The 18,737-nt window shown below is 35.1% G+C and overlaps 1 protein-coding gene across 2 annotated transcripts in view; it reads left to right on the top strand.

Annotated features, from left to right (window-relative positions):
* The window catches only part of MIS18BP1 (MIS18 binding protein 1), a 52,251-nt gene extending 33,514 nt beyond the window's left edge, over positions 1-18,737 (top strand). Inside the window, exons 8-17 of one of the 2 annotated variants that reach the window (XM_058293462.2) lie at positions 318-475; positions 1,376-1,527; positions 1,996-2,095; positions 4,288-5,161; positions 8,917-9,089; positions 9,699-9,859; positions 13,575-13,723; positions 14,959-15,046; positions 17,232-17,286; positions 17,798-18,031. In XM_058293462.2, the coding sequence (XP_058149445.1) occupies positions 318-475; positions 1,376-1,527; positions 1,996-2,095; positions 4,288-5,161; positions 8,917-9,089; positions 9,699-9,859; positions 13,575-13,723; positions 14,959-15,046; positions 17,232-17,286; positions 17,798-17,904 (2,017 nt within the window). In that variant the 3' untranslated portion in view covers positions 17,905-18,031. Of the gene's footprint in view, positions 1-317; positions 476-1,375; positions 1,528-1,995; positions 2,096-4,287; positions 5,162-8,916; positions 9,090-9,698; positions 9,860-13,574; positions 13,724-14,958; positions 15,047-17,231; positions 17,287-17,797 lie in introns of both variants that reach the window. The other variant, XM_058293464.2, reaches the window with a different exon arrangement.

The raw sequence follows: 18,737 nt of genomic DNA on the forward strand, positions 1-18,737 counted from the left end.
GCATATATGAGATCCCGGTTTCAATTTCCGGTACTGCATTATAGAAAAAAAAATGCATTATAGAAAAAAAAAGAGTAGGAAGCACTAAAGAGGGTATGTTTGGCTCTATGGCTTAAGATGTTATACTTACATCCTTTGTGGGGGAGCGGAAAGAAGATTGTAGCCATGAAAGATTAATATAACATTAGAGGTAATCTTTGCTGAAAAAGAAAAAAACTTTATCTGGGGCGTTTTATTTGTTTATCTGTGGTTTCAGTGTTTTGGTTTTAGTTTTTTGAGAACCAACATTATAGGGAAAATACTGTAATTGTTTTTAGGGCTGATGAAAAGAAAGGAAGAAAGGCCAGACGAAAACAGGAAACTGCAAAATTTGTCCCTGACACATGCAAATCAGTGAAAAATGATGCCGAAGAAAACCAAGCAGATGTCCCTCAAAGAGCAAGCACTACCTATGATCTTGCTCATTATAACTTGGGTATGTTTGCCCTTTTATTTTCTCTGTTGGTGTAGTATTACATTCTTACATGAGCCCTACATTGTTAATTGTTTATAATGTATACAGTTTTATGTTCTTTGGTTTATATTCCTGCTTTTTCACTACTAAAGGAGGAGAAAATACAGTGCAGCATGCTCATGGTCAGCATTCAGCTTGCTTCATAAATATCTCCTTTTGATTAATCAGAATTACAAAGAACACTGATAAACAAATCAATGAAAGATTATTATTCTTTCAGGTTCCTAGACCCAAGATATTTAGGTTCCCAACCTCTTTCACAGAGGACCTATGATAAATGGCATACTACTTTTGCATGACCATTGCTATAAAGGTAGGTCACAGAACTGTTTTTTCTGCCAACTGTTAGCAGCTGTCACACTATAATCTGCCTCACATGCTACTCCAACCCTGAAAAAATATATATAAACAGTAAATTACAGCCCTTTCTAGATAATACGTATGAGTAGAAGTACTTATACATTGGGGTACATAAACTTACTGAAACATAAGAATTCCATTTATATGAGGAAATATAAGGGAGACAAATTTAAAGTTATTAACTTTCTAATTAGTTGATGTGCAGTTAGGTGAAATAGGAATTTGTATTTACAAAGTGGTTTAACCTTACTCCTCTGTCTCTAGATTGGACAAGATCCAAATCAGATAGTTATGAATAATAAGGCTGACCAATTTTTCCCTTTTTTGCAAGAAAATAAAAGTAATTTCAACAAAACATGGCTCTATATAGAGTGATTCTGCTCAAATAATCAAGTTATAACAAATATTTGTGACATTGAATTAAAGTCTTTTCTTTCATGTGGAAAGGTAGCTTACCTTTTATATAATCATTTTTTGAAATCTCCATTTTTGTACTCTTAGAACTGAAGAATAATAAATGTAGTAAGTTGCCAGGAGCTACAGAATTAAACATGTGCCAGAATAATCACCAAAATAAACCACTATTAAGGCTCCCAGATGACCAAAGAAATAATTCTATTCAAAATGGAGGAGTATCTGACTTATCTAACAAGGTAAGCCTTTATAGTACACTGTTTAAATGTTAGAGGGATGGTATGATATTACTTGTTTTGGACCAAATCAGAAGACATGAGTTCTGTTCTTAAATATCAGCTTTTCATTAGCTCTGGGAATGTAGGTAAATATCTTGGTATTTATTTTCCAAATATCTCATTGGAAAAGTGCAGGCAACAATAACAGCAGAATTAACTCTTAGGGTAAGGCTTATATTAAATAAGTTATACAAAAAAGCACTCGAAAAACTACAAAGTGTTAATAAAGGAAAAAGGAGTGGTGGATACCCAGGTGGTGTTTCTAAAGCTCAAACTCTGGCAGATGAGTCTGAATGCGTCCACCAATGGAATTTTAGAATTGTAAGTACCTAGAAATTTGTTTACTTGCTGTACCTGTAAAAGTGCTTGAGATCATGTTTAGATAGTAGTTATTAAAATAAAAGCAATTTATCTATTTTTGTTTTAAAGGAATTAGTTGGAGAAAAAGAATATAAAAGGTTATGTTTGAAAAAACTTGAAAATTGTAAAAGAAGAGCAAATAAAAGGAAAATGAAAAGCCAGAAGCAAGGTAATATATCTTTTAATGATTTCATAATGATAAGTAGATAGCTATTATTTAAAATATTTTAAATACCAGATTTACTTAATAGGTTTGCCTACCTTTAACCCAGTTCCTAAATAATACTGTTTTTGTCACAAATTACATATCATTTAAAATACGGTTATAATTATGTTTAAAAGACTGAATCTTTTTGTGAAATTAATACTTAATTTGGTTTTGTATGGATTTTCATAGAGTGATTTAATTGCAATCCTGCATAATAGAATTTAAAGAGCCTTTTCTCTAAACATGCTTAAGTTTTCATGTTGAGTTAAACTTAACAGGTTAATGGCATTTTTTTTTTCTGTTTTATTCTTGTAAGTGAAAAGAAATTAGTGTTCTTAGAAATGGAGGGGAAAGCAACACTATTATAATTTATACTACCAACTTCATATGACTTGGGTTGAAGGATCCAGAATAGGCTGAATTGTTACTGAAATTATTTGGTAAAATGAATACAAACATTCTGAATAGAAAAGTTTTATTCCAAATTAGCATGTTCAAATTTTCCAACTTCCCAGTTGAATTTTTAATCAGATTTATATGAATAATTAAAAGAAAGCACTTTTCTTATAATTTGAAGCTATTTGCTGTCAGCAAAAAAATCTTGTATAAACTTTCTGAATTACTGTTGACTGGCATCATATCTCCATGAATTTTAATGTAGGGGTTTCTTTTCTCTTCAGCCTTCAGTGTTGCCCATAGTCTTTCATTTTGTTATTCATATTCTAAAATGATACATAATATGTGTAAGTTGTTGTAGTGTTTCAGTATAATGATTGGTGTGAAAATTTAAATTTTATATATATTTATAATTAAGTTATTCTGTTTTGATTGTTTTCCTATGATGCTTCATAAAGTTTTAAGGGAGTCAGCAAAGGTGTTTCTATGACTACAGTGGGAAATGAGGGTGGAACCATGCATGTGGGTTCCATCTTTTAACTCCCTCCCCAACTAGAACAGCTTTTTTAAATAAAAATTTAAAAGTCTACATAATATATTACATATTTAGAAAGGTTCTAGTGACCCTAGTGATTTTCTTATGTCTCCAATATAGTTTACCCAAGAGTTGGTTTAATATTTATTTAGCATTTATTTCATATGTTTGCAGCTCTAGCAAAACAGTGTAAACCTGAAGGCATTGTAATTGCCTAATGGTTTTTTCCAGTCAAGGTCAAAGACAAGTGTGCAAGTGTAATGTAAGGTGTGTTAAATATAAGGTTCTGTAAAAGTTTTCTGTAAACTTGAAGAAGAAATACTTTTATTCAATTAAGGGAATCAGGACAAAGTTTGTGGATTAGGTAGCTGCTTAGAGAATAGAATCTTAGCAGAGAGTCATTTGATTTGAGAGTAAAAGATACTTTCCAAGTAGAGTGAATGACACTAATGAAAATTGGGAATCAAGAAAATTTGAGAGGGAAGTGGACTTGGTCCAGTGGATGGGGCATCAGTCTACCACATGGGAGGTCCGCAGTTCAAACCCCGGGCCTCCTTGACCCATGTGCAGCTGGCCCACGCGCAGTGCTGATGCGCGCAAAGAGTTCTGTGCCATGCAGGGGTACCCCCTGCATAGGGGAGCCCCACGCACAAGGAGCGCACCCGTAAGGAGAACCGCCCAGCACAAAAGAAAGCGCAGCCTGCCCAGGAGTGATGCCACACACACGGAGAGCTGACACAGCAGGATGACTCAACAAAGGGAAACACAGATTCCCGTGCTGCTGACAACAACAGAAGTGGACAAAAAAGAACACGCAGGAGATGGACACAGAGAGCAGACAACTGGGGCGGGGAAGGGAGAGAAATAAATAAAATACATCTTAAAAAAAAAAAAATGAAAATTGGAGAACCAGCAAATGGTTCAGATTTTAATTACATTGAGATATTGGAACTGTATCAGATGTGAGATTGAGGAGCTTGTATGCATACCAGAGACTGAGAAGTCTGTTGACAGGTTTGTATAAACAATAGTAAATGTTTATAATCGAAGGGGTAGTGATCTGAGCATACCTATACTTCAGGATTATTAACATTAATATGGCACTAGTGTATACAATGAAATGGAGTTTATGATAGTGTGTTTTATTTGTGGAAGTGTTTTTCTGTACTTAAATTTGTTTATAACTAATTTGAGATTTTGGTTTTGTTTTATGAAATTAAAGAGAGAACTGAAGAATCAAATATATCCATTGATATCCTAACTTCAAGGGAACAGTTTTTCTCAGACGAAGAAGGAAAATACATGGCTATGAATCAGATGAATCAGAAGGAAGTTTATATTTTAGTAACACCACTTAAATCTAAAAAAGTGATAGAGCAAAAATGCATGAAATATAATCTGTCCTCTGGAACCATTAAAGCAGTAACAGATTTTGCAATATCAAAGCATCAAAAAGAAAGAGAATTTGGCTTAAGTGAAACCGCAGATCCCATCAATATGCCCACAACAACTTTAGAACATACATTTGAGTCTACTGTGGATCATAAAAACAAAAACAAGGAAGACTGCAGTGAATGTGATTTTCTCACTGTCAACCAGAAAATAATAATACCTACCCCTAAAAAGGAACAAAGAACTGCTTCTGACTTTAAGAAAAATACAAGATTCTTATCAGAATTTAAGATCAAAAATCAAGTAGATAGGTCATTTTACAAGCCTCAGTCTTTATCAGATTTGTCTAGTGAAGAGAGTGGAACAGAAAAGAAAATCAGAAGGAAAGCTGGAGTTGTTTGGAAAAACAGAGAAAGAAATACCAAAGAAACATTGGTTCACTTGAGGAAAAGTACAAGAAACAGCACAAAGAATAACACTGTGATTTCGGATTCTGAAACAGAAGAAAGTGAAGATGACTTACATACCAAACAAAAGAAATCTAGATCTTCTAAGGAAACTGTTCAGAAATCTGGTCTTAGGAATGAGTTTCCAGTTATTGAGACAGTGGGATCTGAGAAGATGAACAGGCATTTGTCAAAATGTTTACCTGGTTTAATTCAGGGTGAGGATTGGAATGAGAAGGAATTACAGAAACTTCATTGGTGAGTAGTTATATTTGACTCTGAACTACCTACAGAGTTGGCCATGAAACAGTTGAAGACATTAAAAAAAACAGTGGTCAGGGACTTCTTTTAATGACTTCTAGCCATTAACATGGAAATTGTCATCTAAAAGAATATGAGGGAAAATTACAATTTGTACAGAGAATGGAGGAAACACACAATTTTTAATTAGGTCCTTTGTTGCCATTTTTAAAGCTTACATATGAGACAAGTTAAGAGTGACCTTCTCGTTTCCATTTGCTATTTCAAGGCTGCCAAATGCCATTGTCTCTTAGCTTCATAATTTTAAGAAATATTTTATTAAATTAACTATTTAAAACTTTAAAAGCTGAGTTGAAATTTATAGATTATTTCATATAATTATCCTCCTCCCCTAATTTATAGGAAATAGTCTCAGACATTAAGTGATTTATTGAAGGTTTCAATTAGTACAGAAATTGAAGTCAAACTCAGTTAAGCACCTGTGCTTCATTCACTCATTTATTTATTGAGTGCCTTCTATATGCCAGTAAGTTTGCAGCGTACGGGGTGCAGCAATAAACTAAATAGGAAGATTTCTCTCAGGTGTTTATAGTCTAGAAGGGAGGACAAACCACACAAAGTAAATCAATAAATAAAAATAACTACAGATTGTGATAACATGCTATGAAGGAAGAAAAGATGAGATTGAGAAGCAGAACTATAGGCAGCATGGTCAAAAAAGCTCTCTCTTAGTTGATGTGTTAGCCATGTAAAGAAGAGCATTCCAGGAACAGGAAACAACCTAAAGACCCTATGGCTGTAAAAAGTTTTGTGTGATGAATTAAAATAAGATACTACTGTTTAAGAGCATAATGAGTTGTAGGGGACTGGTTTACTGTGGGAACAGAAAGACAGAATGAACATATAATGAATGCCCAGCCTTGATTAGCTTCATGTTTTGTTTTGTTGGTGTGTTAAAAAAAGACATTAAAAAACAAAAAAGATATTTAAGGGTGGCATGATATGTTTTGAAAAGATTCCTTTGGGGAGGTGGATAAGACACTAATTGGGGATTTGTTGCAGTAATCCATATCATTTTGCTCTAATATGGGGGGGCTGTAAAGATAGAAAAAGATGGATTAAATCTAGCAATATTTGTCTATGTCAAATCCATAAACAAATGCTATCATCTGTATGGCACTTGACCTGACTCCTGGGTAGATAGTGGTGTGAAATATATTGGAAGAGGAAATTGTCTGGGGTTGGAAATAAAGTTTCTTTTTGGACATGCTTTATTTGGATTGTCTGTTAAGAGGCAGGTAGATATACAGGTGTGAAGTTAATCTGAAATTTCTTTAAATGTAGGCTTTTACAGCTATAAATTTTCCTGGAAGAGCACTCCCTTTGCTGTAGCCTATAAATTTTAGTATCTTCTTTCATTTTCATTATTTTCTAAGAATTTTCTGATTTCCCCTGTGATTTCTCCTTTGACCCATTGGTTGTTTAAAAATGAGTTATTTAATTTCCATCTATTTTCCAGTTTTCCTTCTGTTACTGGTTTCTAGCTTCATTCCATAATGGTCAGAGAAGATACTTTGTATGATTTCATCTTTTTTAATTTATTGTTTTGTGACTTAAAAGTGGTTTCTCTTGTAGAATAATCTATGTTCACTTGAGAATAAGTATTTTGCTGTTGTTAGGTAGAGCATTTGTATATGTGTTTTGTCTAGATGCTTTATAGTATTAAGTCCTCTGTTTCCCTGTTGATTTTGTCTAGATCTTATATGCATTATTGAAAGTAGTATATTGAAGTCTCCAACTATAATTGTAGAATTGTCTATTTCTCCTATCAATTCTGTCAGTGTATGCTTCATGTACTTTGGAGCTGTTATTAAGTGCATAAATATTTATAATATGGTTATATCTTCTTGATGTGTTGACTCTTCTTTGTCTCTTGTAACAGTTTTTTACTTAAAATCTCTTTTGTCTTACATTAGTATAGCTACTTCAGCTTTCTTTTGATTACTATTTGGATGAAATATTTTTTCTAGCCTTTCACTTTCAACCTCTTTGTCTTTTGGTCTAAGGTGAGTCTTTGTAAACAGTATATAGTTGGATCATGCTTTTTTGTTCATTTCTTCCATTTCTGCCTTGTGTTTGACTTCTTTAGTGAAACAGTTTGACTTTCTTTGTTTATTTTTCTGTATATTTTAAAAATAAGTTCTTTGTGGTTACCATCAGGTTTACATTTAACATCCTAAATCTATAAGTCTAGTTTGGATTATACTAACAATTTCAGTAACACGCACAATCTCTGTTCTTACACCTCTCATTCCCTCCCCCATTTTTGTTTTGTTACATATTTATCCTTTATAAATATGTACATCTTTATACTTTATGTACGCAATAATATAGATTTTTTTAAGTGTGTTTTAAATCATGTACTAGAGTTACATACCAAGAATCCAATATTACTGGCATTTATATTTACCCATGTAGTTACCATCATCATGGCTCTTTATTTATATGCCTTCAGGTTATTGTCTAGTGTCCGCTTTTATCCTGAAGAACTCCCTTTTGCATTTCTTATGGGACCTGTCTAGTGGTAATGAACCTCCCTCAGATTTTATCTGGGAGTATCTTGATTTCTCCTTTATTTATTTATTTTTAAAGATTTATTTTATTTATTTCTCTCCTCTGTCCCCCCTTTGTCTGCTCTCTGTGTCCATTCGCTATGTGTTCTTCTCTGTCTGCTTGCATTCTTGTCATGTGGCACCTGGAAACTCGCTTTTTTGTTGCATCATCTTGCTACGTCAGCTCTCTGTGTGTGCGGTGCTGCTCCTGGGGTGGGCTGTGCTTTTTTTGCATGGGGCGGCTCTTTGCGGGGCGCACTCCTTGCATGTGGGGTACCCCTATGCGGGGGACACCCCTGCGTGGCACAGCACTCCTTGCTCATGGCAGCATTGCACGTTGGCCAGCTCCCCACACGGGTCAGGAGGCCCTGGGTTTCGAACCCTTGGACCCGCCATATGGTAGGCAGATGCTCTAGCAATTGAGCCACAACCACTTCCCTCTCCTTTATTTTTAAGGATATAGAATTTTTGCCAGATACAGAATTCTTGGTTGACATTTTTTTTCTTTCAGCACTTTAAATATGTCATCCCACTGCTTTCTGGTCTCCATTGTGTATGATGATGAACTTTTAGAATATAACTCAGCTTGTTAAATTGAGGACCATCTTATGTTGATTTGTCGTTTTTTTCTATTTCAATTTTCATTTCCTTCCATTAGGGAAGCATTTTATCTAAAATGCTGATTTCTTTAAATTACAGTAGAATGAAAGCAAGCATAACACTTTTGAATAAAGAATTTATAATCTGGAGTATATAGGAACTAAGCTTATCTTCCAGTCTACTCAGCATGACTAAGATTTGAGCAATAGTATAGAAAAAATTAGTCATGCTAGAGTCCCCTGAAAGACCAAATCATTAGTTGGACTTAAGAAAAAATTTGAAAGACATGGGATAATTTTTTCAGGTTAATTGAATACAAAATGGAAGGCACCTGTTAGATACATAAAATCACATCTTCATAGTTTAAGCAGTAAACTAAATGAGTGAAGGGAATAGTATCTTCTTTCAAATAGTTTTCTAGAATGATTTTTATAAAATTCCTTCAGCTCAGCAAATCTCATTGATTCAGTGGTACACATTCAGAGGTTATTTTTATTAATTTGAATTTCTTTTTCTTTAACTGCTTTTGGTCTTCCATAGTGCTTTTGCATCTCTTCCAAAACACAAACCTGGTTTCTGGTCAGATGTAGCTATGGCTATAGGTTCTCGATCTGCTGAGGAATGCCAGAGAAAATATATGGAAGATCCCCGAGGAAAAGGACCCCAGAAACATGTCACTAAGAAAAAGCCAGCCAATCCCAAAGGCCAAAATGGTAAGCTTTGAAGTAAATAGTTTTATTTTTCCCTAGTTCTCAGTATACATTTCTAATCATTGATAATGTATTTTATACTTCACTGTGAGTCCTATTATAGGTAAGCATTTTCTTAGAATTTTCAAGCTATAAAGGACTTTACAAATCATCTCTTTCATTTTTTTTAATAAGTCTTACCAAGGTAGCTACTTAATGAATAGTAGCCTAAACAGCCTTGTACTTTGAGTTCTAGGAATTTGCAGTTGGATCCAGAGATTTCGATATCTGGTTATTGTTCAAAGGGTCTTATTTAATTTGAGGACTCTTAGGTAGGCCTCCTAGTAATTCATAAGAAAACTTAGAATAAATTTAATTTTCATAGACCCAGGATTACATATACCTGGCTCAGAGTTGTTAGTAAAAGCTGTTTTATGTCAGAGAAGCCCTACACAACACTATAGGGAGTACCAAATAATCCCAGCCATAATTCAATTCAGATTTATAGATTTGTGAAGCAGAAGAGGCTGAGTTTACTTACTATGCATTTAGGTTTTGCAAAAGCTGTTAACTTCATAGATCAGTTACTATAAATAACCAAGTCCTTGGGAAAATGTTTTCCTGACTCTTAAGGCAAACCAGGTGATGCTGATAAGAAGCAAACTATTAAGATAACTGCCAAAGTGGGAACTCTGAAAAGGAAGCAACAGATGAGAGATTTTCTGGAACAGTTGCCAAAAGATGACCATGATGATTTTTTCAGTACTACACCCTTGCAGAATCGAAGAGTACTGGTAAGGGTCTTAAGTGCATGAAATCATTTGTTTCTTTCTCTTGATTTTTATAGCTTCTATTTTTATGTATGGTTAGTGTTCATCACTAATATTTAGGCCAAGGATTGATAGCTTCCACAAACATGACCAGAGTATAGTTAGTTTAGGAATCTGTCTCAGTATATCATATCTCACTAGCTTTTAATGTCTATTCTTCATTGCTGTTAAAATGTAATGTTTGGGAAACGGACTTTGGCCCAGTGGTTAGGGCGTCCGTCTACCACATGGGAGGCCCGCGGTTCAAGCCCCGGGCCTCCTTGACCCGTGTGGAGCTGGCCCATGTGCAGTGCTGATGCGCGCAAGGAGTGCCATGCCACACAGGGGTGTCCCCACGTAAGGGAACCCCACGCGCAAGGAGTGCACCCATAAGGAGAGCCGCCCAGCGCGAAGGAGGGAGCAGCCTGCCGAGGAATGGCACCGCCCATACTTCCCGTGCCGCTGATGACAACAGAAGCGGACAAAGAAACAAGACGCAGCAAAAAGACACAGAGAACATACAACCGGGGGAGGGGAGGGGAATTAAATAAATAAAAATAAATCTTTAAAAAAAAAAAAAAAAAAATGTAATGTTTGTAGAACCAATTAGTATACCCAGAAGTAAGCCAAATATATATGCACATATACTTAAAACCCAATATTCAATGAGGCAAACTTTAAAAAATAAGGTGATAAGAAAAGATTATTTCCTGCTGCATAGTGAATTGGGGGGAGGGAGGTATTAAGTGTGAGTAACACAAGATTGACAGATCTGAATTTTTTAAAGTTAATTTTTATAGAAGGAAAAGCATACCTGTAAACTTCAGTGATTTAATGCACAATATTTGCAACAAATAAAGGCAATAATATTTGTAATATGAACAACACATTCAGAGGTTGCTGGAATGATAAATATCAAGGTCATTAGGAAAAAACAGACAAAAAGAATTCAAAAGACTGAACAAACTTCGTTGAAGTGGTCATTTTAGCTAATAATCAAAAAAGACAAAGTAAATTATACCTTCTAAATTAAAGAATATTTAAAAAAATAAGTTAAAATATTCACTGCTAACAAAAGTTATGGAGAAGTTGATAGTCATACATCAGTGGATGCATAAATTAGATCATACCTTTTGGAAAACATTATGGGAATATATTACAAGAGCCATAAAGAGTAATTCTATTCTTGGGAGTTTATCCTAAGAAATTCAAAGAAGTTGAAAATATACTCAGATATTAATTGCAGGCTTATCTTTATAGCAGAAAAACTGGAAACCTATATATCCAATAAGGATGTTTTTCATAAACACAAAATAGAATGAAAATATTAAGTGCATACTTGAGAATTTCTGGAGTTTAGATATAAATGTTAAGAATATTAAGACTGATGTAAAAATGTGTGGCTATAGACAACTGCATTGTTAAGTGTGAAAATTGGAAGAGCTAGTGAGCTGGACTAATGTAATTTTTAAAATTTTTATGCTAGCCTTAAGGGCAATTTTAAAAATCTAACAATTTCTTAATATTGAGTCATCTTCAATTTTAAAAGGCTACACAGGGAAGTGGATTTGGCTCAACTGATAGAGCGTCCACCTGCCACAAGGGAGGTCCAGGGTTCAAACTCAGGGCCTCCTGACCCGTGTAATGAGCTGGCCCATGTGCAGTGTTGATGCATGCAAGGAGTGCCGTGCCATGCAGGGGTGTCCCCTGCATGGGGGAGCCCCACGCACAAGGAGTGTGCCCCGTAAGAAGAGCTGCCCCACACAAAAATAGTGCAGCCTGCCCAGGAGTGGGGCTGCACACATGGAGAGCTGACGCAGCAAGATGACACAACAAAAAGAGATACAGATTCCCGGTGCCGCTGACAAGAATATAAGCGGACACAGAAGAACACACAGCAAATGGACACACAGAGCAGACAACAGGGGGCGGGGAAAGGGGAGAGAAATAAATAAAAAATCTTCAAAAAAAAATAAAAAGGCTACACAATGCTTTAACAGTTTAGTAACATAATCTGAATGCCCTTTTTGCCTACACAGGTATAGAGGGAGATCTGAGGCCCTTATAAAATGTTCTGTACAGTAACACCAAACTCCTTTAGGAGTTGCAAACTTTCTTATCCCACCATATTTCAGGTTCTATTTATATTTTGGCCTAGATACAATAGAAGCAACATTAAAAAGAGAGATAGTAAAATGGAAATGAAAGGCAGTGAATCAGACCATTTTCTGTGACAAAAAGCCACTATCTGTAAGGTTTTTTTGTTTTAAAGATTTATTTTTATTTATTTCTCTCCCCTTCCCCTCTCCCACCCCAGTTGTCTGTTCTCTGTGTCTATTTGCTGCATGTTCTTCTTTGTCTTCTTCTGTTGTTGTCAGCGGCACGGGAATCTGTGTTTCTTTTTGTTGCGTCATCTTGTTGTGTCAACTCTCTGTGTGCGGCGCCATTCCTGGGCAGGCTGAACTTTCTTTCGCACTGGGCGGTTCTCCTTACAGAGCGTACTCCTTGCACATGTGGCTCCTCTATGCAGGGACACCCCTGTGTGGCAGGGTACTCCTTACACGCATCAGCACTGCACGTGGGCCAGCTCCACACGGGTCAAGGAGGCCAAGGATTTGAACCGCGGACCTCCCATGTGGTAGACAGACGCCCTAACCACTGGGCCAAGTCTACTTCCCTATCTGTAAGGTTTTAATATAAAGGTGAGTAAAATCCTAATTAAGGATTGAATTGTTATTTATTGGAAATGTAGACACAGAAGAATTTAAAACTGCTTAAATTCCTACTGAGTACCAAACAGTAGTAAATGAACTATAGTTCTTTTGTTCAGTCTACACCAAAACTTGGCAAACTATGAGCCATACATGGGGCCAAATCTAGTTTACCACCTGTTTTTGTACATAAAATTTTATTGGAACACAGCCAAGTCCATTTGTTTACCTGTTGTTTATGGCTGCTTTCATTCTACCATGGCATCATTGAGTAGTTGGAAGAGAGACTGTACAACTCACAAGTATTTGGCCCAAATCCTTACTACTGGCTCTTCACAAAAAAAGTTTGCTGACTTCTGGTCTTTACAACCTTTAGAAGTAGATGTGTTTCTTTTTTATAGAGGAGAAACTGAGGGTTTTAGAGGCCAAGGCTCTGTTTACTACCTACTGCTATTTTTTTTTTTTTAAGATTTATTTCTCTCCGCTTCCCCCCTCCCCCCCAGTTGTCTGCTCTCTGTGTCTATACGCTGTGTGTTCTTCTGTGACCACTTCTATCCTTATCAGCAGCACCAGGAATTTGTGTTTCTGTTTGTTGCGTCATCTTGTGTCAGCTTTCCGTGTGTGTGGCGTCATTCTTGGGCAGGCTGCACTTTTTTGCACTGGGCAGCTCTTCCTGCGGGGCACACTCCTTGCACTTGGGGTTCCCCTATGCTGGGGACACCCCTGCGTGTCACAGCACTCCTTGCGTGCATCAGCACTGCGCATGGGCCAGCTCCACGTGGGTCAAGGAGGCCCAGGGTTTGAACTCCAGACCTCCCATGTGGTAGGCAGATGCCCTATCCACTGGGCCAAGTCCACTTCCCCCTACTGCTATTTTTAATCTCAGTAGGAAAATTATAAGGAGGAAAGCAACTTCATGAAAATATGTTTTGTTATAACAAGAATTCCATTTTCATGGTTCCTGCTGGTAATAAATATTTGCTTTGTAGTTGCCAAGTTTCCAGGACAGTCAAGAAGAGGATGATATTTTGCCAAATATGGACAGAAATCCAACAACTCCATCATCAGTTATCTTTCCGTTGGCAAAAACTCCTCAGTGTGAGCATGTCAGTCCTGGCATGCTAGCTTCTGTAAATAGGTAAATATATATTCATGTAATACTCTTAATTCTCTTCATCAGCATATTGGGGAACATTTAAATATTTTGAGTTAAAAAGAATAGATTTCAGTAATGGTAAGAGTCATCATAATAAAAAGAACAAGAAAGAATATCAGAGTTCTGAATGGAAACTATGAGTGTTATTAATATGGTGCTGGGATATAGCTCCCACCTTACATCAGGATAAATTCCAAATGGCTCAAAGTTTTACATGTGAAAAGTTAAATTATAAAAAATACTTACAACCCTTCAATAAATACCTAGGAAATAAAACGACATACAGTATGGTTCCAATCTTACATGTATTTATAAAATACTGGAAGAAAATTTATTGACCAGAACATCACCAGCCATTTTCTCTAGGATTACAGCTGATGTGGTTTGTTTGTTTGTTTGTTTGTTTGGGGGGAGGGTTCTATCAGTTTATAATACTTTTATGAGGTGCTGATTCTGAACAACTTGGTAAGCTTATTCACTTGCTAAGCAGCAAACCACCCTTTCAGTGATTCAAATTAATATCTTAATACAATTACACATTTACAGATTTTTAGATTGCTCCCAAATAGTCATAAAGGAAAAATGGTAATTTGTCAAATAAAACCTTGGAGCCAAAGGGAGAAGATGGGAATTGGTACTCAGCTGGGATTTACTGTGACAAGTAGGACTAGGGGTTGTATGGTGGTTGACTTCAATTTTGTTCTGTAGATTATGAGTCAAGGTATTTTGTTAAGAATGAGGGGAAAGATATTAAAAATGAAGGGGATGAGCTAAGAAGAGAGATGATAAAAGCTTTTATGGTTGATATGAGGAATACAAGAAGGAATAACTATGAACAAAAGGTTTACTGAGCTTAATTGAAGACCCATCACAGTTTGAAGCTATAAATTAATTGAAGGTTTTCATCAAGAGGCATATCCTTAAAGTGTTCAACAGAGATCCAGTCAGGAAAAAACGTGAACAGAAGGAAATGCAAGGTGTAGCAAAAGGGAGCCCAGGGACACATGGTCTCAGTGAAAGTTTTGGAAAAAAGGCAACAAGATGGACATTGGAGAGAGCACAGGTTAATGAACAATAAACAAATCATTGACTATAGTTTATTCAGAGTTTCCTTTAAAATATTTGATTAAAGCATTTTTCCTTTCAATAGGCACACTTTATCTTTTTAAACATTAGGAGAGAAATTATGTTGACAAAATTATCTTGTATCCAAACAGGAATGAATGTGATAAATATGTTTTTCGTATGCAAAAAAATCATAAAAGTAATAGTGGTATTGTCTGGGGCAACATCAAGAAAAAAACGGTAGGTATTTTTATTCTTAGTTCGTTAAACATCTTTTGAACAACTATATAAATTGTGGGAGTTGTAAGTTATGTGACTTATAGATATGGCTTACAGCCTAATACAAAAAAAATTATAATTTAATGCAGTTAGTGAATTAAGTATGTAAATACTGTAGCACTAGATCAGGAGGAACAAAGTTCTCATGGCAGTTTACAGAAGGCAGCGTTTGAGCAAGATGAGGAATGAGTAAAAGTTTGCATTAGTGATAGGGTGGGAACATACATATACAAAAGCATAGTATCTGTTCAACAATTAGGGAATAATCCAAACTAATTGAATCGTAATTTTTATAGTACAAGAAACTTCATCAAATCCCATGCAGAAAATGGTTATTAAAATTCAGCTATTTTTTTCACATTCCAGTATTTAAAATCCAATTTCAGAAACATTTTACTCAAAGTTGTCTTAACAAAGTGATCTATGTTATCTCTTTGAGATTAGAATCCTTTATCCCCTTGAATTAATTTTTAAATTTGCAATTTCTTATGTTACTTTGAATAACTGACATGAAGATAAAAGTACTAGAATTCTAGAGAAGCTAATTAATCTCAAATAAATCTTCTCAAAGAAAATGGGTAATCTTAGGGAATGATAGTTCATGGATGGACATCTACCTCATGCCCCTGCTAGATGGTACTCCTTCAACTAGATTATATATTTCAACCACTTTGAAATATTTATACTGTATATTGGCCACAGTGTAATACTTCTCAGTGTCTAGACCAAATACTGGAATTCCTTAATCACATCTTATCTTTATAGGCTTCATTTGTCCACAGTAAATAGTAAGTAGCTCTTGGGGCCTTAGTTTAAAATCAATCTGAGGACTAAATTCTTCATAAGTCTATACTCACAACCAATAAAGAAGACTCCCTCTTTGTATTTCTTAAAATTCCCTTTTTCCATTCCCACATTCCTGAGGAGAATGAAATTTTGGTTTGTTGTCAAGGACCTGGAGTCATCTTAACATAATGAGAAAGCCTTGGAATGGGGGTCCCAAAACCTGGGTTCTACTCTGTTTTCTCAGTAAGAAGATTGGTTGCCTTGACAGGTACCCTATTCCAGTGCTTCTCAAACTATACATAGAAGTCACCTGGGAATCTTGTTAAAGTCCAATTAAAAACTTATTTCTTTAAATTTCTGGAATCATCTTTATTTCCATGCTTGTTTTCCTTAGTGCCTTATAATTTGAGCAGTGTACCAAATTTTATCTTTGTGATTTAGCCCATTTTTTCATAGCTTAATATTTTGGAGCCAATGTATGATGGAAATAGTAAAGGATTCAGTGTTAAAAGTTCTGATCTCAAGATCTGACTCTCCTTACTAGCTTGGTGACACTGGGCAAACTACTTGGACTTTCTAATGTCATTTTATTCATTTGTGGTATGGTGCTAGGGATCGTGATATTAGGAGTTTGGCTCATTGAATGATTTTGAGGGTTAATTGATGTAATACAGTGTTCTGACTCATTTCAGAGGAAAAAAAATACATCACAAACTAGGAGCACACATATATATTTCAAACAAATGTAACAACACTTACCCTTAATATATGGATCATACTCTCATATTTTCTATTCCATTTCATTTTTTTAGAAGATTGCTGGCTATGACCACTAATTTGTAAAGTTCTTATGTAATGTATATGAAAATGCATTATACACTAAAAACTTGTCATACATGTTACCATTTTAGCCAGAAGTTTCAAGCAATAGAATTAAATATTTGCTAGTGTAATGTTTTTCAGTTTATCTATAACCAGTTATTTTAGTAATCATGATAAATTAAGTTTCCCAGCTCAATGTATTAATTATTTAAAGTACTTAGCACATTTTGAAACTTTCAGAGACCCATAGACTAACTATCCTTAAACCTCTGTAGCATTAGTTTGTAATATTTTCTTATAACATACTATGTTTTCCAGCAGTGGGAGACAACATTTAATATATAATTCTTGCCCCAGATTAACTCAGCCTAAAAGAGAATGCGATTTCACAGATAACTGATATGATTAGCTATTATTTTAGGAATGTTTAAAGTACTCTGAGGGGAAAAAAAATCATTCTTAATTTTGTCTAGTACTGAGATAGTCTTCATAGGTAGGTACCATTTAATAGCTAAATATGACTATATACTCTCTTTAGGTTGAAACTCATTTTTCAACCCCAACATCAAGAAGAAAAACTGCATTTAGCAAAGGTAATATTTCTTTTGTACTTCACTTTTTAAAAAATTTATCCCCCCGTCCCCCATGTTGTTTGCACTTGCTGTCTGCTGTGTGTTCTGTGTCTGCTTGTCTTCTCTTTAGGTGGCACAGGGATCCAATCCTGGGCCATCTCTTGTGTCTCAGCAACCTGGTCTGCTGCATCTCTTATTGTCTCCTTTGTGTCTCTTTTTGTTGCTTCATCTTGCTGTGCCAGCTCTCTGCTCAGGCCAGCTTATCTTCACCAGGAGGCGCCAGGAATTGAACCCTGTCTATATGGTAGACAGGAGTCCAGTCTCTTGAGCCACATCTGCTTCCCTGTACTTCACTTCTATTATAGTACTATGGTACTAAAAGTAATTCCTCTCAAGGGGACAAAGATCTACCATTTGTTTCTTTTTTTTATTTCTTTTTTTTTTTCATTTCCCATTTGTTTCTTATCATTGTTTTCAATTGCATTGAAATTACATTTAAAAATGTATTAATCTTTTTTCCCCCCTTTTACAGATTTAGGAGACAGCTCTGGTATTGGAAAACTTTTCACTAATGCTATGGAATCTTTAGATGAAGAGGAGAATGATTATTATTTTTCAAACTCTGATTCTGCAGAGTAAAAATGAAAAAATATCATTTCCAGGATTTTTATTATAAAATGCAAATAGCATTTGTAAATTCATTTGCGCATGTATTTTATTCATAGTGTAGCTTCATAGGAAAATGTGGACCTTTTAAGTGTTTGTAATCAACATAAAATTTCCTTCTGTAGAATAATGCTCATTGCTACAACTTACTAAAAATGTAAGGAAAATTGTTTGCTTGTGTAGATATTTGTAAATTGCTGTTCTGTGATATTAAAATAGAGAGAGATAGAAAAGCCTCTTACAAGCATTAAGCCTGATTATTCTAAGAAAATTATGTTCTAGATTAAAAATTCTTTACTACCCTTAAGTGGGAAGAAATGATTAGGTTGTACTGATGACTACTGAATTCATGAAAACAGGTTAGCATTTATCACCATTTGAAATACAATCCCAGTGTTGATATAATGTTTAAATTACACATTTTTCAAACTATTTGACATACTTTTCTCCTTTTTATTAAACTTCTCATTACAGATTTAAGAGACAGCTCTGGTATTGGAAAACTTGTAGTTGGCATCTTTATAAATTCAATGTAAATCTGTTCCTTTTTCAGTACTTTATAAGAATCAGAGAATAGATTTTTGGATTCTTAAGGCTTACATACACAGACATAGCTTAACATGTTATGTCATGATAACATTCTTTTCCTTTCACTTGAGAGCTACTTTAGAGACAAATTTCTTTTAGCTTATTCTCCCATTGTGTTTTAAAATTTGACGTAGAGTATTTTTCCTCTGGTTATAGTACACATTCTCCTATCCCTTCTCTCCAGTTAGAATGGTCAAATAAAGTTACTTTTTATAATA

This window comes from Dasypus novemcinctus, chromosome 3, assembly GCF_030445035.2.
Source record: "Dasypus novemcinctus isolate mDasNov1 chromosome 3, mDasNov1.1.hap2, whole genome shotgun sequence".
In the NCBI taxonomy this organism is placed as follows: domain Eukaryota; kingdom Metazoa; phylum Chordata; class Mammalia; order Cingulata; family Dasypodidae; genus Dasypus; species Dasypus novemcinctus.